The sequence below is a fragment of the Nyctereutes procyonoides genome, unplaced genomic scaffold, assembly GCF_905146905.1.
Source record: "Nyctereutes procyonoides isolate TBG_1078 unplaced genomic scaffold, NYPRO_anot_genome, whole genome shotgun sequence".
Classification (NCBI taxonomy): domain Eukaryota; kingdom Metazoa; phylum Chordata; class Mammalia; order Carnivora; family Canidae; genus Nyctereutes; species Nyctereutes procyonoides.
The window spans coordinates 65,142,027-65,163,817 of NW_026575051.1; the positions used below are offsets into that span (position 1 = coordinate 65,142,027).

A 21,791-nucleotide genomic window follows, 5' to 3' on the forward strand; every position below is an offset into this window, starting at 1 on the left:
TAGCCGAGCACAGCTATGTGATGAAGCCTTCATAATAATCACCAAAATATGGGGGATTCAGAGAGTTTGTGGGTCGGTAAGCACATCCACATGTGGGGAGGGTGATGTACCCCAACTCCACAGGGACAGAGAAGCTCCTGCACTCAGGACCTTTCTGGACCTCTCCCATGTATCTCTTTATCTGTTCAACTGTATTCTTTATCGTATTCTTAATTATACAAGAAACTGACAAATATGTATGTCCCTGACTTTTTAAAGCCATTCTAGTAAACTATCAAACCCAAAAAGAGGGTTGTGGGAACCCCGATTAGAGCCAGTCAGTCCAAAGTATAGGGAACAACACTGGACTTGTGACTGGCATCTGAAGTGAGAGGTTGCGGGCCGTTCTGTGGAATTAAGCCCTTAGCCTGTGGGATCTGACACTACTTCCAGGCAGATAGTGTCAAAACTGGTTTAAATTGTAGGACACCCTGAGGGTACCAGAGAATTGCTCAATTATGTGGAAAACTTACACATCTAGGGTCAGAAGTGAGGGAAGTATGATAGTAGAACAGGAGTAAATGAGAATCTTGGGAGTTGTTCCTTTACATTGGCTGCCATTGGCTCTCTCCCAGAAGTTGCCATTAGACATTTCTGCTGTGAGCCCATGGGCCACAACTTAGATGGCAACCACTGGCCCTGCCAACCTCCAGTAATCAAGAAGGCTGGGAAATGTTGACTTTATCCTGGGAAGTCACATGTCCAGCTCAAACTACATTAACTATAGAAGAAATGTAGAGGGATCCCTGGGTGGCGCAGCGGTTTGGCACCTGCCTTTGGCCCAGGGCGCGATCCTGGAGACCCGGGATTGAGTCCCACATCGGGCTTCCGGTGCATGGAGCCTGCTTCTCCCTCTGCCTGTGTCTCTGCCTCTCTCTCTCTCTCTGTGACTATCATAAATAAATAAATAAATAATTAAAAAAATTTTTTTTAAAAAAGAAGAAATGTAGAGCAACTATTGGGGGCTACGAGTAACTTCTGCCGCCTTCCTTTCTACCACTCTTCTTCCTCACCATAGTTAGGAAAAACAGAGGCAGAGATTTAAAAACAAAACAAAACAAAAAAACAATGCTATCTTGACAGTAGAAAAGGGCACTTTAGTTTTCAGCCTCCAGAAATGGTAAGGTGTGAAATCAAAAGGAAACCAGAAAGCTGTACTGTATCCTATTTTGCCCCACCTCAAACTCTACTCAGATCACAATTTCCAAACCTGAGCAATCAGTAGACCTTGTTTTAGACTGCTGCCCCTGCCCAAACATACCAAGCAATCAGAGCGTAAATCTGTATAAATAAATACAACATTGACAGTAACTGGAATTACAGAATACATTTCATACCTGAAGGATAAAGACAGCCTAGTAAAACAGTCTGATGTTTATCTTTAACCACTCGGGCGTGGATTCAATGGGTACCCATGGCAATTGCCTGGCAAGTCCATTCTGTTTCCCTGTGGTCATCTCCATAATTCATAGGACTCAAAACAGATTTTTAATTGAATATGCAAATAAGATCAGAATCCCAGTCAAGGAATATTAACCCAGGAAGATGTTAAGTGGTCAGGAAAAAGAGAATGGAGTTGATGCCGGTGAGCAGATACTGCAGTGCCAATGACAAGTGAGGTATACAACAGGAATGGGAAGCAGACGACAGATAGAGACCTACTCCAAAGGATTTAGGAGTAGATTGTTTTCATGGGACACAGTAGGAAGGGGTTGAATGTAGGAATCTGCCAATTTTGTCTTCTCAGATAACTATCTTTCAATTTTGTCTTTGTAGGTATTTGTTCCTCTGCCACTTTGTATGATTGGCAAGACTGTCAAATTGAAGGATTCTGCCATTTGAACAGACGAACAGAGATATGAGTGTGTGTGCTAGTGGTAGGAAGAGCCCAGCATTGAACCTTAGGCCCAGACGATCACAGTATTTCATTCTCTTAGGCACAGTGATTGGGCCAGGGATGGGCAACAGGTGCCCCAGTCTAGGCCAATTAGAGCCCTTTTCTAAGACTTCTCAATTTGGAGCCAGAGGAGAAGGGGAGTTACTTTTTGGAAGTATGTGAATGAAGACTGCCAGCAGCCTTTTTCTTTTTCTTACTACATGAAGAGCACCTGTCTACAAGCATGAAAGCAACATAGATAGGTGGGTGAAGGGTGCATAGGGCAACCCACTGAGTTCCTGAGTCCAGTCAAACCAGAAGTGAGATCATTTCCTGGACTTTCCAGCTATGGAGTCCAATAAATCTCCTCTTATGCATGAGCTAGTGTGAGTTGGGTTTTTGCCACCACTTGTAATCAAAAGAAGTCTGGAAAAAAAAATATGCTCTTCCCATTAGAAAGAGACTATGAGTCCACGGCAAATTCAATGAAATGAACGCTTAAGCACATTGGTATAATAAAGATTTATTAGCCGACTATGGACAAATCAGAGATGGTAGAGAATGTCAAAGAAACCAGTTTTGCTCATTTTTGTTGTTGTCCTTCTGACATTGGTAGTTTTTGCTTTTGAAATTGTAAGAGGAAGGAAAACAGATGTGTCAGTCTAGAGAGAAGGGATTGAGAGGCAGTAAAGGGAGGTATGAGAACAGAGTGATGGAAATTGGTAGATTCCTACTTTCAACCCCTTCCTACTGTGTCCCCTGAAAACAGCCTTGGAGTAGATCTCTGTCACCTGCTTCCCATTCCTGTTGTATACCTCACTTGTCATTAGCACTGCAGTATCTGCTCACGGGCATCAACTCCATTCTTGAGAGATGGCATGGTGTAGTCCCAGCTACAGGGAACATGGGTCACAGTCTTGGCTTTGTCACTACAGCTTCGTCTACTTGGGTAAACCATTTTGACTAGTTGTGATTTCTACACTTGAGAAATAAGGAAGCCTGTAATAAAGGGTGATGAAGGCCCCTCTTGGTTCCAACAGTCTATCATTCTAGTGTATCCCCTATTTCTGCCAGAAAAATGAAGGAAGCAGGGAATAGGATGCTTCACTATTGGATTCACAGATATCAAGGGAGTGACCTCAGGTTTTCTCAAGAGGTCCAGCTTGGATGGCAACTATTCTGACACACCCAGGGCAGCCTCAGATCATCCTATGGACAATTGAGGCTCTGGCTGTCCCCTGGAGAAGTCAAAACATGGTCAACAATTTTTGGGCTGGGAGTGGAAGTAGAGCCAAGGTAGGGCTCCCTGTTTATAATTCATTAAATAATTTATCGAATTCATTAGTCAGAAAGGGCAGAACCAACCTAAGCTCCCTCTTCCCTCCTCATCCTCATCCTACCCACTGAGGAGTGCTGACCCACACTAAATCCTATCCAGAGGAGCATACCTGGAATCCATCCAACCTAGCAAGTGTAGCCTGCCTGGCAGAGACCTGAGCAAACCAGTTTCACACAGGAAAATTCAATAGCCTGCTATAAAAAAAAAAAAAAGCCTGCTATTATCACAGCCAGGGAGGCAGGGGAGGAGCAGTCCCATCTATCAGAGTGATTTGAGGAGGAGAAGGAGGAGGAGAAGTGAGAATGGGAAGAAGAGGCAAATAAACAGAGGAAAGGAAGCATTATGGAAGGTGCTCCTGCCCAAAAACTGGGGCTGAAGGATAGTCTGTGAGAAGAAAGTTTTCTTCTAGCTCCTTTAAACTGTTTTCCCCAACTCCACCAAAATGGTCAGGAAGAAGTTTCTCAGTTTTTCTCAGTTTCTCAGTTTTGAAACTACTTGGGTTTACAGTAGGCATTTAATAAATGTTTACTACATGAAAAAAAAATCAGTGAAAGGATGAACAAACCTGTTGGTCACCATGTTCATTCTCTTTGTCTTTGATTCTCTGCTGAGCCACCAAAACGGAATATGCTCCAGGGAAGACAAGGCCTGATAAGGAAGGGGGCTCCTCGCAGGCTCAGCTGAGGCTGGCAGTCCCCGCTGTGGACCATCCGAGCAGAATCACAATGGGTCACATCACAGAGGATGCTTCTTTCAGTCAATGGGCAATTGTTAAATCATATGCCCGTTGGGGCCCAGGACCATGTAGACGTTAGTCCTGGACTCCCCTAACGGAAGGGACAGTGTTAGCCCATATAGAACAATGATATGAACCATTATAAATCCGTAAATGACCTGATGTAGAGAGAACTATAATTGCAATTAAACTTCAGAGAAAGAGAGATGAGTGGGGGCTGGAACAATCTAGGAAAGCTCCATTGAAGTAGGATTTGATCTTGATGCAGAGAACAAGTGAATGTTCATTCACTTGGGAGGAACTTAGGTTAACATTCTGCACTCTGATCCCACCTGAGTCATCACAGTGCTATTTTCCAGATGCACGGCCAAGCCCTCTTCAATTTGCCTTCCATACTCTGCATGGCAGGCGAGATTTCCATCACCATTAGAGCAGAGGGGGGCTTCACAAAGAGCAGTGCAATTTGAGTGTTGATGAGGCCAACAGGTTTGATTCTGAAGGTTATTATTGCTGCCAGGCTGTAACCTAGACATATAAATTTGCTGCTTCAAATGTTCCATCAGGAGAATCGGCTGGGGAGCACTAATCCTAAGTGAAACCATCTTGATTACAAAGGAAGAAACGACAACACCGTATCGTTTAACTGCTGAACTTAACAATGAAACACAAAGCAGCATTAAAGTTCTCTGCCTGTAATGCCACGGTTTAAGCAGTTAATCTTATTTTAGCTGAATGGCATGTTCATTACAGCAAATAAGTAGGTAATATGTGGGATTACTGAAAGGAAAGATAAATTAAGCCAGTTATGGGCATCATGTTGATTTTTTTTTTTAACTGTCTGATTTAACTTGGTATTTTTCAACAGTCAGATCTAATATATACTCATCTAGCAGAGATTAAGTAGATGGGCCTTTTGCCCAGAAAAGGTATTACATATAATTTAAGATGCTAGTTTTCAGGGCAGCAATCCATGATACTCAACATTGCCTCCAGCCTGGAATCTTTAAGGCTTAAACTGGAGGGTTCCTGAGTGGTAAAATGGCACTTCTCTCTTTCCATTAAAGATGTTTTCACCATTTATGCTTCTCATGGGGAGCTGAAGCACTTTTCTTCAAGGTCTCAAATATCCTTCTGGGTGGACCTGCTATGAAGACACCTTCCAACATAGTGTTTAGTGCAGGAATGTATTTTATCTCATTGTGCTTGCCGCAAGCAAGTATTACTCTTACCGCAAACACCATTCACTGAACTAGGGGTGTGAGAGGAAAGGGACATATATTGTCCCAAAACTGGAGGAGATTACAATCTAGTCAGAAGAGGGGGGATAATAATAAAAAATATAATAAACCTAGGAAATAATGTGAGAGGGTGTATAAGCACTTGCCCATTGCATAGTGCAGCCCAAAAGTGAAAAAAACTAGCACCTACTGAGAAATATGAAGTACTAGATATTGGGCATTGCACTGTAGGTTCTTTGTATACTTATTCTCATTTAATTTGCACAATTATCTTGTGAAGTCACTCTGATTACCTTCCCTTTTCACAGCCCTCCCAAAGTGAAGGCCCAAGTAAGGAGAAAAACAGGAGTTTAAGCCGGGGTCTGGTTGATTCTAAAGCCCTTGCTTTTTTGCTTATAGCAAGTTGCTTCCTGAAGAAATATGAAGAGTCAGGAGCAGAAAAAAAAAATCCTAAAAGAGGCAATGAAAGGAATGGAATTGGACGTATCTTCATCAGAATGTATCGTCAGTCCAACTTGAAAACAACGAAGTTCTTTACCAGTATCCACCTGACAGTTCATTCTACTTCCGGGAAGAGCCTAAAAAAATAACCTTTTCAGATAATGCAATGACCTTAAAACATTTTGTTCCAAAAATAATCCCCTCCTGACTTTTATGCCATTGTTGTGTTTTCATTCTAGTCATTCTCTCATATATCTAGATAGATAAATGAGTAGAAAGGATATATAGACATCCCACAGAATATTATCGTTGTATAGTTATTAAATTTATCCATATATTTTACCCTTTACATCAATCTTTTCTCACTATACCTCTGAGTTTCCATCTGGATTCATTTTACTCCTGCCTGAAAAACTGTTTTTAGCCATTCCTTTAATATGTAGGCCTGCTTGTGAGAATTTTCTGTCTTTATGTCCAGAGATGCCATTATTCCCCTTTTAATTTTGAAGAATTTTTTGGCTGGGCATATAACTCTCAGTTGTCAGTTATTTTCTTTTAGAACTTTGGAGATATTTCATTTGTCTTCCTGGCTTTCATTATTTCTCTTGAGAAACAAGCAATAAGTTTGATTATTGCTCTTTTAAAGGTAACATCTTTTCTCTGTTTTATAAGATTTGCACTTTGGTTTTCATCTGCTATGAATGTGACTAGGTTTTTTGGTTGGTTTCAAATTCTGGTTAGGCTTAATTTGTGACATTTTTCACCATTTTGGAAAATTCTCAGCTATTAGCTTTTCAGAAATTGTTCCCCTTGTATTTTCTTTCTCCTTTGCTTCATAGACTCTAACTACATTTGTATTAAATCTTCTTAATGCACCCCCTATATCCCCTACCCAATCTGTATTTCCAAACTTTTTTCTTTAAATGTTTCCTTCCGGAGATATTCTTCTAACAGATTTTGAATTGACTCTTTAACTAGGACTTATTTACTATTAAAACTCTTCTACTGACTTAATTTCAGCTATCATATTTTTTTATTTAGGATTTGACTCCTTTCTTTGGCTTTCATAATTGCCTATCTTCTTTTTTGTTTTACCACTTTACCTTTGTTTTGTTTTTGATAGCAAAGTTATTCATTTTTTTTTAAGTAGTCTCTGAGAACAGAAAGTTAGTCCATTCTAGCCCTTAGTGTCCTGGTGGTAATTTTGTCCTTCTCAATGATGTGGACAATGACTCCCATGCCTGACAGTGCATCCTGATCTGCAGTATTCAGCATGGTTTGTGAGATACTTTCAAACAGGTGTTCTGGATTCACGTCAGGCCCCCAGAGGGACTCACACACCCCATACATTTGTTTGGAGCAGGTGCATGGATCACGATGTTGTCAGTCACCATGGGGCAGCAGATAAGGTATAGGGAGCAAATGAGGGGCTTAGTCTTCAGGTCCAATCCCATGATGACCGGCTTTGTGTAGTAGGGACCAAACCACTTCTCATACAAGATGTGGCCACCATGCTCATGAGGGTATAAGGCTTGATCTGCCGACCTTCCTTCAGCTCATACAGGTTCAGCTGGAACTTGAGGTGCTGGGCAACAGTCTGGACGTTTGTGGTGAGCCCAGCCAGGTCTATATAATGCCAATCGCCCATGGGAAAGATCTTCTAGAAGTCTATGGTCACCATCTGGGACTGGATCCCACAGCACCTTTCGTCAGTGATGGTCACACAGTTCTTCCCATTCATGGCCACAATGGCCCTTCTGTTATTGGACATAACAGACATGATTGCAGTGTATTGGGACCTCCAACTGCCACAATTCCAGTCAACTAAGGCTCACTGCCTGTTTTACCTTTTTTTTTTTTTTCTGTTTTACCTTTTTGAACGTACTGAATGAACTACTAAGCAATTTGCTGTCAAGTAAAAACTTAGTTGACAACAAAGAAGCAATCAGTGAATTCTAGACCCACTTAAGATATAGAAAGCCATAAGCAAAAAAAAAAAAAAAAGAAAAGAAAAGAAAAAGAAAAAGAAAGCCATAAGCACTGCTCCTACAAAGTGTTTTGCTTTGGACAGAGTACAGGAGGAAGAGTAGTAACCAAAAAAGTATAAGAAGAAAAACCGAAATGTTAACAAAAGCTTAAAGACCAATTGTGGGCTAGTATGACAACTTAGAATCTCTGGGGGCCATGGATACAAGGAGTCTGCCCCATTTGCTGGCACTTTTCCATAGGCCTCCCTGGGTGTTCATGAAAGACTCAGGGAGAATTGAAAGAGCCTCCCTTTGGGGAAGATGAGCAGATGACAACCAGCTACCAATGGGAGAGAGGCATAAAACCCAAGCCCATCTTCCATACAAAGAAAAAGCCATCTGCCACTAGAGGAATGGTACAAAACCTTCCTGACCCCTGGTCCCAAGAAAAGACTGGCTGTGGTAGAAGAGGAGTTGAAGCAAAAGCCATCAGATGCTGCAGGAAGGCAGGAAAGCCACCAGTCCTCAGGATCCTTCAGTGATACAAAGCAGAGGTCTGTTACCAGTGAGAGAAGGACAGAAAATTCACTCCCATTTAAGACCTCACCCCATTACAATGCAAAGTCTGATTGCCATGGGGAGAGGGAGGCCCACCCTAAAACTCAAGAGCCCAGGACCTGCATGAGACTGCCGGCCCCAACCATAAGCCTTGTGCAAAGAAACCAGCAACATAACTCCACAGCTGAAGGAGGGATAGGACCGTGGAGAGAGACCCCACTTGTTGCACAGGTACACACAATCTGCTGAGAGCTGATGGTGAAATAGGAACACAGAAAAATCCTCTGGCATTCCAGGGCACACAACAAACACAAAATGGCAGCAGTCCCCCCACTGGAGCAATTTGAAACCTATGGTATACCGAAGGTAATGATATTAACAGTAAAACCCAAGTCCAGATAACTACTAGCAGGAGAAATTCAGTTCCCTCCATGCTAATAGCCTCATAGAAAGGTTTGCCCATTTGCAGGTATGAATATTATTTATCTCAGTTTCTACCATTCTTTTCCATGCAATGTCTGGCATTTAACCAAAAATTAAAAGACAAATTAAAAATCAAGAAGAAAATGACAAAAATGTATTGTCACGAGATAAAGTAGTCAATAGAACAAGATCCAGAGATGGCCCACATATTGATACTATCTAATAGGAACTTCAAAATAACTGTGATTAAAATAAAGGATCTGCGGCACCTGGGTGGCCCAGTTGGTTGAACAGCCAGCTCTTGATTTCAGCTCAGGTCATAATCCCAGGGTTCTGGGATTAAACCCCACATCAGACTCCTTTCCCAGTGGGGAGTCTGCTCCTCTCTGCCCCCTACCCTTCTCCTGGCTTGTGTTCTCTCAAATAAATAAACAAAATCTTTTAAAAAAAATACTAAAAGATCTAGTGGAATGGGTGCACAGCATACAAGACAGATGGAGGATTTCAGCAGCGACAATATTTTAAAAAAGAGTTAAGTGAAAATATTCAAAATAAAATACAGTATCAAGATATGAAGAATCACTTCAATTGGCTCATCAGCAGACAGGACACAGCACAAGAAAGCATCCGTGAACCTAAAACAGGTAAAAACTGGGGCGCCTGGGTGGCTCAATCACTTGAGCAACTGCCTATTGACTTCAGCTCAGATCATGATCTCAAGAGTCGTGAAACTGAGCCCCATTGTCAGGCTTCATACACAGCAGGGAGTCTGCTTGAGATGCTTTCCCTCTCCCTCTCCCTTTGCCCCTCCCCCTGTTCACTCTTTCTCTTTTTCTTCAATAAACAAGCAAGCAAACAAAGGAATGATCCGAACTGAAACGCAGAAAGAAAGTCAGAGTGAATACAACAGAAGTGTGCATCCAACAGAGCCGTGGGACAATATTATATCACCTAACAAATCTAATTGGAATCCCAGAAGAAGAGAGAAGAGGGCAGAAGGATATTTGATAGTAGAATGAGAATTTCCAAAATTAATGAAAGACAACAAAAAGATCCAAGAGGCTCAGAGAATCTCAAGGAGAATACAAAGAAAAATACACTTAGACACATCATAGTAAAACTGCTAAAAATCAAAAATTAAGAGGAAATCTTAAAGGTAGCCAGAAAACAACAAAAACATCACATAGAGAAGAACAAATAAAAGGATTATAGGACTCTCATCAGAAACTTTGCAGTCCTGAAGGCAAAGGAGTGATTTCTTTAAAGTACTGGAAAACTTAAACCTCACGACAATCCCATCAGCTTCCTTGAATTTTTCATGTTGGTGAGGTTAATCAGAGCAAGGAAAACTGGTGGCACTATGGGAACAAGAGTAAACGAAAGAGCGTAGATCCAAGGAGCTGGGTGGCCTTGAGAGCTGGAAGTGATATGGATATGGCCTCATGAAATCAACCATCAACGAGCAAGGATCCCAATTCCAAAAAGGGTTTTTCAGAGCCTGACCAGAGACTACATTCTTTAAATCACTCTCACCATGGTGGGGTTGGTTACAAGCAAAATTTCTGTACCCGTCCAAGCACCTATCCCTGGTATTTAAAGACACAGAATGAGTGGTGCAGATTCGGTCACAAGAGCCAAACTACAAAGGATAGTTCCTTTGAGTCCATCCATTGTTGTATTAGGAGACAGAGGAAAAAGTGAACAAAGAATCTCCAGATGCAGAGAACATAAACCTAGGGGGAGGAATCAAAGCATCTAAGCAACCATTTCATTCTGCTCCTGAGATGTTGGGTTGGAACAAGAAGTCCTGGGAGGATGGTGAATAAAGTGTGCCAAGCATTGTAATTTCAAGCAGTTTTAGCCCTTTCATAAGATCCATCATTTTCTAAAAGCCCCCGCCCCCAGTAAATATACAATCTGGGTTGTACAAAAAAAACACTGCCTTATTTAGTAAAGAATTACAAGATATAACAAGGATTTTAGAAAGCCAAGGTCAAGCCCATGTATGTCAGCTCCTATTACATTACTGGTGATAGCACTTCAAATGAATGTAGAAAATGAGATACTAGTAGGAGAGAAAAAAGGGAAGATGTAACTGTGAGGCTGTCTATTGTGGGCGCCTGTCTCTGAAGATATTCCAGTGACCAGAAACCTCCTAACTTCTTCTGATCACTCTTCTGCTTCAGAAATCAATAGGATAAGGTAACAATTTCAATCCTGCTACTTACAGTTATTCCAGAAATTACAGTTGTTGAATTGTTTTTCATTTCCAATGAAATGGAAAATCTGGGCAAATCTTTTGGATACAATTCTGGCACATAAGTAAGATACTGGAGGATCTACTACAATATCTAGCTAAAATGGGCTTATCATTCCTTTTAAAGGTTTGAAATATTTTTATTCCATTTGGGTACTAGATGGGTTTTTTAAATATATATCTGTTTATCACAGGAAAGAGGTTTTAAAAATTATTATTGAAAACCTTCTACTTTAAGAAGCATGAATCATTTATTTATTTTTTTAGTCATATCATGTTCTATTTATTTATTTTTTATTTTATTTATTTTTTTCAGTCATATCTTTTAAAAGCTCTCTGTTTCAAAATATTAAAAAAAAAAAGCTCTCTGTAGTGTCAAGGAGATAAAATTTCTGGTCATTAGGGATGTTACATGTGACTAATATTTATTATACCCAATGTAATAGTTTAAAACAAGTAGACTTGCTGGAGTTATAACTTTCATGTGCTACACGTATAATTCAGCATAGGTGGAAGCCCTTTTTATAATCAATATGATCATTTCTTGGAATTTTTACACGATAAGCAGAGTAGAAAAACACCTGATTGGGTATTTCAAGTCTCAGTTTTAGAACTATCAAACAATGGCCCAGTCATAAATAAGGAGTGCTATGATGTTCTGCTTCTTTAGTTAAGAGGAGAGGACATAAATGATACACTTTTTAGAGGGAATCCATGCAGTGGATAGATTAGATCAAGTGATCTTTCTGGATCTTTAAGGATCCATCCAGCTTAGGATTCTATGACTAGATGACCTCTAATGTTTCTTCTGTCTCAGAAAACAATTTACTTGGAACATAATCTTTTTTTCTATCTTCAACTGTTACATGGGTTATGAGTGCAATTTTGCTTTAATTCATTGCTGCTGATGTCTATTATTTATGTGATGTCAATTATATATAATGCTCCGGGAAAACATTTCACTTTATAAAGAGCACACTGCAGTAAAGTAGAGCCTGTCCATGAAACATTAGAAAATGCTGTCCCATTAGAAGTAACATTTACCTTCTAAACTCTGGCTAGGGGGGATCCCTGGGTGGCGCAGCGGTTTGGCGCCTGCCTTTGGCCCAGGGCGCGATCCTGGAGACCCGGGATCGAATCCCACGTCAGGCTCCCGGTGCATGGAGACTGCTTCTCCCTCTGCCTGTGTCTCTGCCTCTCTCTCTCTCTCTCTCTCTCTCTCTCTCTCTCTGTATGACTATCGTAAAATAAAATAAAAAAAATTAAAAAAAAAATAAACTCTGGCTATTTAGAGTTACACTTTAAGATAGCTGATGCTAGTTCTACCTCGCAAATCCAACAAAAAAAGTAAATAATCCAAAAGTACATTTTTATTTGCAACAAAATCATTAGGTGGTACTTTTAAAGTAGGCATTTGAACTCAATGCCTGAAAAACTGAAATATGATGTTCAATTACATCTGAATGTTTTTTTTTTTAAAAAGATTTATTTATTCATGAGAGACACGCAGAAAGAGAGAGGCAGAGACACAGGCAAAGGGAGAAGCAGGCTCCTTGCAGGGAGCCCTATGTGGGACCGATCCCAGATCCCAGGATCACGCCCTGAGCCAAAGGCAGATGCTCAACCACTGAGCCACCCAGGCATCCTGACATCTGAAGTTTTAAAAATGTATTTAAAACTCAAATATGGCTTGGGATGCTTGGGTGGTTCAGTCACTTAAGTATTCGATTCCTGATCTGGGCTCAGGTCATGGTCTTGGGGTTGTGAGATTGTGCCTTGCACTGGGTTCCACACTGAGCATGGAGCCTGCTTAGAATTCTCTTCCTCCCTCTCCCTCTCCTTCTGCCCCTCCCACCCCACTTGCTCTCTCTCTCTCTCTCTTTCTCTCCAAACAAAACAAAAAAAGCAAATATGGCACTGCAATTTCCTTAAATTACTTTATTTCAAAGTGTCAAAAAGCTGAAGATGATCTTATGCATACACATATACTATGTGTCTCAGAATTTAAAACTATGCAAAGAATTTTTCAATATGACTAAAAAATGAAGTATTTACACACTTTAGCGTAATGCTTACTACTTATTTTTGGAATCTATTGCTGATGCTACTTCTAAAGAGCAATGACCTGACCAGAAAAATAGTAGAGGTGTTTTTTTTTCTTTTCTAAAGTGCTTATTAGCAACCATATCCAAAAGCAATGGTTTTTAGAAATATGTAACTTTGAAAGGTGATCAGAGAGTCATTACTTACAGATTCAGATATGCCATTTTGTAACTCTGCATATGTAAACTGGTTTTATCTGCATTAATGAAAGATTGCTTTCAATGGCCCTCAACTATATGCTTCAAATCAAGATAGTGCCATTAGTATCAGCAGCATGAGCAGTGACACTAGAATAAACCCCAGCACATTTTAAATGGATCACAGCAGACTAGAAAAACTGTAACAGCCTTTGGATATGTTATAAATCCAAAGATGAGCCTTCTTGTTTGTTCTGCATATACAGTAAACATTAAAAAAGATTAAAAACACATTCTTGTCTCTTTATAGAGCATTTCATAGTATACAAAGGGATTAAAATTCTTGTACTATTTAACCTCTCATTTCTATATAGAGCAGGCTTCACATTCTCAACATTTAAAACAAAGCCTATTTCCACCAAGAAAGAAGGAATTAACAAATGAAATACCTAACACTAAAAACCTGAGGAAAAAAGCTGTGATCAATTCTGAAATGAAGCTTTTCTTTAAAAAAAAAAAAAAAAAAAGGTTGATATAAACATTCCAAAATAGAATTTGCTTTCTGATAGTGAAATACCTGACTTCATTTCCACATCATGTTTATCTGATCTAAATAATTTAGAAAAAAATAAGCATCTTAACCTAACTGCTTTATGTATCATTCTCTCATTTTAACTCAGACCTTCAACATGAATCATTCAACAGTCTTACAGTGAGTGAGCATCCCCTCAGGTCTCTCCCTATCTATTTTCTGAACCTTAAGTTATTTGCACCCTTCCTATCTCTCCCCTCCAAAAATCTCCACATAACCCAAGAGAATCTTCATTGAAAAAATCACAACTTAAATATATTGTGATAACACTACATTTGATTTACAGTAGTAATAAATTACAAATTGCCAAATAACTTAATGTAATTCACAATGCAAATCCCTGGTAGAAAAAGAATCCATCTTGCCCTGAATATAATACAGCAGTCCAGTGATTTCAAATTACTTATAAAATAAAAGCAAAATAAGGTGCAAAATACTATTTGTAAAAGTTAAGTAAGAATCCAGTTTCCATAAATCTTTCTACAAAGACAAATGTAATGTGCCTTCCTGCTTCTAAAAATTGTTAGGGAGTTTATAATTAGTGGTTTCAAAAATGACATTAAGGAAACTAGGGATTGAATTACATATTATTTGTAATGTATGACATATTAAATACATATGTAACAATAATACTGCAATGGTGAGTAATTTAAATTAATCTTTGGACCTGCTACCTTTTGGCAAGTATATTTCTTTTCCCAAAGTCTTTGCTATAACTGGTTAATTTTCAAATGTTAGTTTTCAAAAACTTTGCCTCTTATATACTATGTTAATAAGGAGATACCAGAAGTCTCAAATAGTAGAACTATGCCTACAAAATAAAATGAAGATTGTTCTTGCATCTTTTGTTATTGTAACAAATACATTTTAACATAGACAACATTGCTAGGCCTGGAAATTTAAAATACCTAAACTCTTAAAAAAGGGATGGAAAAGGAAAGAAAAATGGAAAATTCTTATTTAAAAATAAATCTGAAGTCCTTGCATTTCTGAGGAAGTTGACTTGTCGAATCAGTTAATCTTCTTTTGAACCAAGCTGTATCTTCCAGCATCCATCCATGGCATATGATGTTAATTCTCTATTTTCTAGATTTCAGTTTGAATTTTCCTGAATGTTTGCAAAGCTGGTACTGGACTTGAGACGTTTGGCTAGAAAAATAAAAAATATTATATTTTAATTTAAATTCTCTAAACATAATAATTCGTTATTTTTATGTAAACTATAGTATTCATCTATTAATTCCATGTTTGAATAGATTCAATAGATTCAATCTTCTAAGAATTAAAACCTAAGCCTGTTTTTTTTCTATCAACCTCAAAAAATATAACTTTGCTTGAAGCTGCACAGGATTTTGTTAGAAGCAGTACCAAATAAAACAGATATAATTTATTTCATCTTGAACATCATAATCTCAAATATGTAATGTAGGTAAGAGTACTCTACTTAGAAAATGGAAGTGCCATAAAGTACAATAATAAAATTATGTATTTAAAAGTCTAAGTTAGAGGGCAGCCCCGGTGACATAGCGGTTTAGCACTGCCTGCAGCCTGGGGCATGACCCTGGAGACCCTGGATCGAGTCTCACGTCAGGCTCTCTGCATGATGCCTACTTCTTCCTCTGCCTGTGTCTCTGCCATTCTCTCTCTCTCTCTCTCTCTGTCTCTCTCTGTCTCTATGAATAAATAAATAAAATCTTTAAAAAAATAAAAGTCTAAGTTAGAAATCCAAATCTAGATTTCTCTTAAGATAATTCTGTAATATAAAAAAAAAAAAAGTTGAAAAAATTTAATGGCTAACAAAGAAAAGTGAGTTGTATTACACACACATACAGACACATAGACAAATATATATGGCTGTTAATAAAATATGTACAATCAATTTGATTTGATTTTGATTTTGATGCTAATGGGACTGAGTTATAGAGTTAATAAAGAAAATCATGCTATTTCACTTGGTAATGTTGGTGCTTATAGTTAAACATGAATATTTCTCATATTCCAGAAACAAAAAACAAGTGTGTCATAGTAAAGGTATCTTATATTGGATAACCAGGAATCCCTTTACTTTAGAGGTTTTCAACATGAGAGCAGAGGTTGTGGTTTAGAAGGTCTGCAATGGCACCCAGGCATCTGCTTCTTTGTTTTGCATTAAAGCTCGGCAGACAATTCTGATATGTGCTCAAGGATGGAAACAAATGGGGATTTTTGTCAAGTTTTGGGAATGTCAACTTAGAGCCTTTAATTTATATTCAGGTACATTATGAAGATCATACAAAGGAATTTCACAGGACCAGTATTTTAAGAAACATACTCTAGGAAATGCTACCATTAAATATAATGTTCTTTTAACTCAATGAATACATGTATTTTTAAGATTTTGTTTATTTATTCATGAGAGACGCAGAGGCAGAGGCAGAGGCTGAGGGAGGAGCAGATTCCCTGCAGGAGTCTAATGCAGGACTCGATCCCAGGACACCAGCATCATGACCTGAGCCAAAGGCAGACACTCAACCATTGAGCCACCCAGGCTTCCCACTCAATGAGTATTTCTTTTTTTTTTTTTTTTCCAATGAGTATTTCTGAGCACCTATGATAGGCCCAGTACTTTCTACATGTTGATGATAGAGTAATGACCAAGATAAACAAAATGTTTATCTTGTTCTGATTTCTCAACTCTACAGCTGCATCAGGAGGAATAAATAAGGTAGAAAATAAATGAAAAAGTCAATTTAAAAAGTGAAGAAATATCATTAAAGATAATGGATATAGGAGAATTAAAAGAAGGATGAATTCTTAGGATGGGGGTCATAAAAGGTATCTTTGAGTAAGTAATCTTTGGCCTATGACCTGGATGACAAGAAGCTAGTCAAGGAAGGCAGGGAGGGGCCAGTACAAGAGCTTTGGGGAGTGGGCAGTATAAATGAGTCTGGGGGTGTTTGAGAGGAGCAGAAAGAAGGCCAGGCTGCTTCCATACAGCAACATGAGCAAAGAGAGGAGTGGGTACAATGAGTTTAGAAAGATGGGGGGGGGGGCCAGGTCACACATAGCTTAGAAATAAGTTTCAATTTTATTCTAGATGCAACAGGAACACATGAAGGGTTTCAAGTGGGAGAAAAGCATAGTAAGATTTGTGTTTAAAAGTTACTCTAGCTACTATACAGAGAATGGATTGTAGTGGGTCAGAAAAATGGAAGCAGGGATACCAGTTAAGGGACTCCTGCATTAGGGCGGACAGGAGATGGGGTGGCTTGCAGTAGGGTATTATCAGTGGAGGTAGAGAAATGATAATTTAAGATACATTTTTGGAAAAGTAGGGCTGATGGAGTGGGAAAAGGGTGGGGAAGAGATTATAGGAATGGGGAAATAAAAAAAGAAGAAATTAAAGATAACAACGTTGGTGGCTTATACAAATGAATGGTAGTGATTTAGAAAACAAACAAAAACCCTGATCTGAAGCAGTAAATATCCTCCACAGAGTTAAATTACAAATTAAATAAGATGCTGAACTCTAAAAGTACACCAAGTCCTGAAAAATAAAATTTCTCAATAGTAAGGTCCCTGCAATACATTGTTATTATTCTAAATAAGTACTTTTAAGATCAAGTTATTTCCTATTTTACAGAATGCTAGCAATTTGTGAAAAGCTTTACTAAATACACTCATATTAAAGGCTCTTCCCTCTATTAGCTAGCTTTTCAAGGTGACATTACAAATCCAGTTCAAACTGATCTGCAAGTAACCTTTTTTTTAGTTAGATATATTAGAAGGGAGGTTAAATAAACTATGAAGAAAGGCTAGCAAGAAATTTATAAGATGGGTGCTTGGGTGGCTCAGTCAGTTAAGCATCTGATTCTTGACTGAAGCTCCTGTCATGATCTCAGGGTTGTGGGATTGAGCCCCACTTTAGGCTCCGTGCTCAGCACTGAGTCTGCTTGAGATTCTCTCTTCTTCTCCCTCTCCCCTGTGTTCTCTCTTTCTTGGAAGGAAGGAAGGAAGGAAGGAAGGAAGGAAGGAAGAAAGAAAGAAAGAAAGAAAGAAAGAAAGAAAGAAAGAAAGAAAGAAAAATAAATAAATTTATAAGGGAAATAATTTTTATATCATAGGTTCCTAGACCAGGACTAATATTTAAGAGGAAAAAAACTTTTTTCTACAAAAGACATTCTCTATTTTAAAAATTAAAATTATTAAGGGATAAGCCCATATCTTCATTCTGTTAATAAATAAGAAACCATGAGACTTAGAAGCCACTCTTCTTCAGCTTTATGAGATCTTCTAGTTAGTGCTTTTTCTGCTTGCCCTATTTGATGGGGAATATGTGTTGAGCACATGCTGTATGTCAAGTAATGATCTTGCAACTATGATTCCAAATTGTTCATGAACAAATTGTCTGTGTGTTCACTATAGTTTCTCCCTGCCTTTTTAGATGTCTTTCTAGGTGGCTCTTCCATGGCTTCAATGGACCCTAAGAGCTGTCTCCCTCTTCCTCCTATGGCCATTTCAGGTCCAAAAAACCTTTGTTTCTATTCCTCTGTTGTGGCCAACCTTATTCCAAGCTTCCTCAACAAAAACATCTGAAAGACACTATATGTTGACTTTTGATTATCTATAATTGTAAACTTCTTACACATTTCTTCCATTAGTAAGGATAACTGTAAAATCTGAAGCAAAGAGCTGTTTTAGCCTAATACAGTTTGAGTTTTCAGAATATACATCATTTCTAAAACAGGTTTAAGTTTTTAAAATACAGGTTTTAGCTAAATAAATAAAGTTATAAAAAGGAACTTACGTAGAATGAGTTTACGTTTCTTTTGCTCCGAATGAAGAAAGCTACTAAGGTAGAAGACAACAGGTAGAAAGAGAATGAACACAGAAACAGCAATGACAGGCACTGTGTCACTGCATGGGACTGAACAATTGAAAGTTCGACTCCAAAGTTTTCGAGTAATGTTCATCTGGAATAATAACAAATAAAATTATTTTATTTCACATTTACTTTGTCTTCAATTTATACATTTTATTAATATCATAACAGGCATCCAGAATTTAGACTAACTATATATATCCCTTAAAAAATTTATTGATCGGGGCCAGCCTGGGTGGCTCAGTGGTTTAGCGCCGCCTTCAGCCCAGGGCGTGATCCTGGAGACCCGGGATCGAATCCCACGTCGGGCTCCCTGCATGGAGCCTGCTTCTCCCTCTGCCCGTGTCTCTGCCTCTCTTTCTCTCTCCTCTGTGTATTCTCATGAATAAATAAATAAAATCTTAAAAAAAAAAATCTATTGATCGTTGAAGACAATTTCTTCTGCCAGGGAAATGAGCTGGTTCAAGGTCATTATATAAGCTTATATCCATATGGAAATTTCATATCACCATCCAGATTGCCAACTTTTCATAGATCTTAGAGAACTTATATCAATAGGAATATGGTTAGACCATGCTTCATTCATTAAAAAAGATTGAAAAGGGTAACTCTGTGAGGTGACAGGTGTGTTAATTAACTCGACTATAAGAACCCTTTCATAATGTGTGTATATTGAATTATCACATTGTATACTTTATTATCATTTTATTTGTCAACTATGCTTCAATAAAACTGGGTGGAGGAAAGGCTCACAAAAACAAAATTTTTTTTCATATGTTACATATGTAATCTCACAGAGTTTGTTGCAGTATTTTTAGAATAGAAATAAAAAATATCAACTAAATACAGCTTCTCTTCAAGAGATGATATTGATGAAATGTTTAGTATCTTGTCTAAGATATTATGAAAGATTCATATGGGGATGCCTGGATGGCTCAGTGGTTGAGCATCTGCCTTCATCAAATCCCACATCCAGCTCCCTGCATGGAGCCTGCTTCTCCCTCTGCTGTGTCTCTACCTCTCTCTGTGTGTCTCTCATGAATAAATAAATAAAATTTAAAAAGAAGAAAGATTCATATGGCAAACAATTTTTCAAGTACATAATATCTAATGAGTCATGGAAACTTTATTATATAATATCTTATTTAGCAGTACACATTAAAAACAGATACATTTAGGGGCAGCAATACCTCATTTTCATTGAGCTCATGGTTTCTGTCAAACATGCTAAGTGACATAAGGAAACTATCAAATTTAATGTAGAAAAATGTTCTTGCCTAAATTTTAAGATACAGTTTGCAAGTGGTGCTTTGTATGTTTACTGTAAGTTTTGCTTATTATAAGAAAGATGTTCTAAAACAGGTGGCCAGGTTGATTTCCTGTGTAATCCAACTTCTGTCAGAAATCAATATTTTTTCTTTATTTTAAAAATTATGAAGTAGACAATTATTCTTAAAATATATATTTAGTATTTATTGAGAGCTTACTGGAAGCCAGATACTAATCCAGACATTAGAGCAGTAAAAGCCCAAAATCCCCCTAGTGCATCCATTTTAAGTTTGATGATAAGTCCTTTTCGCCATCTTGAATATTATTGATACACTATAGTTCACAGCTGCTATTCACATTCATCATTCTCAAGCATTAGGTTCATCAATTTTGACCATAAGCTTTCCATTTTGAGCTAATAATTCCCACTTCTTTGATGCCTCAAAACACAGGCATCCTAGTCCCATAAAAAGGCATGATCGCCATCTAGTGGTGCCCCATATGAAGTCAGCCTATACAATGGAGGAAAAAGCTTGTTCATTGACCAATCAACACATATTACTAAAGGCTTACCAGGTGCTAGGCACTGTTCTAAAATACTGAACAGTAAACAAAAAAGGACATGAGGTCCTTGTCCTTGTGGGGCTTATATTTTACTGAGGGGTGACAGACTATAAGTAAACAAATTAAAATTTTCAGATGATAATAGATATAAAGAATAAAAGCAACAGGATAAGAACAGTAATTAAGAAATGGCTTCAGAAACACATGATAGTAAACCAGAGACTTCTTTAATCAGCAACAAGTACACAAGAGACTGAAATGTAAACATGTAACACCTATGCCTCTGAAAATGACACACGTCATCAAACTTAAAAACCAAATGTAACAATTATCAACTCATTTATGAAGTACTTGATTTATGTCCATTTTAGTTTGATAGATCAGGATATTCTAAAACTTTACTACTTATAACCAGTTATTTCTAGTTGAAGGCAGCATATGCAGATTCCAATATACCTCTAAAGAGGATAACGATACTAAAGGCACAATCAACAACACTGCAAAACACATATCATATCAAAAGTAAATTACTTACTGCATCTTCCACATCAATGCATAAGTGTGTTCCAGATTCAGCCTTATTCTCAAGTTCATTCATTTTTTGCATTTCATTGTACAAATTACTCAGAGTTTTGTATGCTTCACGACAGTTTTTGCAAACTTCTGAATAATTCTTTAACTGCAGAAGACTGTGAATGCTCCCCTAAAATGTCAAAGGCACATGTAATACACACAATAAATATTATATCTTTTTAACATAAGCTATTTGCCTTTCTAGAGGACAGGAAACAATATAGTACATTTAAAGTGCTGAGTGGTAGGGATCCCTGGGTGGTGCAGCGGTTTGGCGCCTGCCTTTGGCCTAGGGCGCGATCCTGGAGACCCGGGATTGAATCCCACGTCAGGCTCCCGGTGCATGGAGCCTGCTTCTCCCTCTGCCTGTGTCTCTGCCTCTATCTCTCTCTCTGTGACTATCATAAGTAAATAAAAATTAAAAAAAATAAAATAAAGTGCTGAGTGGTGATGTTATATAGCTTAGTAAATCACTCTGAGCCTCTGTTTTATCATCTATAACATATTGCTACCACTACCTGTATTATAGGCTTCAAGGATTAGATACCTGGTATGAAAAGCACATAGTAAAATCTTTGGCACTTTCTAGTTGCCCTTAAATTTCGAAAACCAAGGGCGCCCAGGTGGCACAGTCAGTTAAGCATCCAACTCTTGGCTTTGGCTCAGGTCATGATCTCAGGGTCAAGGGATCGAGCCCCACAGCAGGCTCCACATTCAGTGTACAGTCTGCTTGAGATTCTCTTTCTCTCTCCCCATCCAGCCTGTATTGTCTCTCTCTCTCTCTCTAAAATAAATAAAATCTTTAAAAAGAAAGAAAG

The 21,791-nt window shown here is 38.3% G+C and overlaps 1 protein-coding gene and 1 pseudogene across 2 annotated transcripts in view; both read right to left on the minus strand.

Moving 5' to 3' along the window:
- Positions 1–6,836: 6,836 nt before the first annotated feature.
- Positions 6,837–7,449, minus strand: LOC129512313 (proteasome subunit beta type-3-like; annotated as a pseudogene).
- Positions 7,450–12,784: 5,335 nt separating this feature from the next.
- The window catches only part of OSTM1 (osteoclastogenesis associated transmembrane protein 1), a 35,415-nt gene continuing 26,408 nt past the window's right edge, over positions 12,785–21,791 (minus strand). Inside the window, exons 4-6 of one of the 2 annotated variants that reach the window (XM_055330680.1) lie at positions 20,936–21,103; positions 18,493–18,658; positions 12,785–14,855 (exon numbers count right to left, since the gene is read on the minus strand). In XM_055330680.1, coding sequence (XP_055186655.1) covers positions 14,800–14,855; positions 18,493–18,658; positions 20,936–21,103 — 390 coding nt within the window. In that variant the 3' untranslated portion in view covers positions 12,785–14,799. The remainder of the gene's footprint in view (positions 14,856–18,492; positions 18,659–20,935; positions 21,104–21,791) is intronic. The other variant, XM_055330682.1, reaches the window with a different exon arrangement.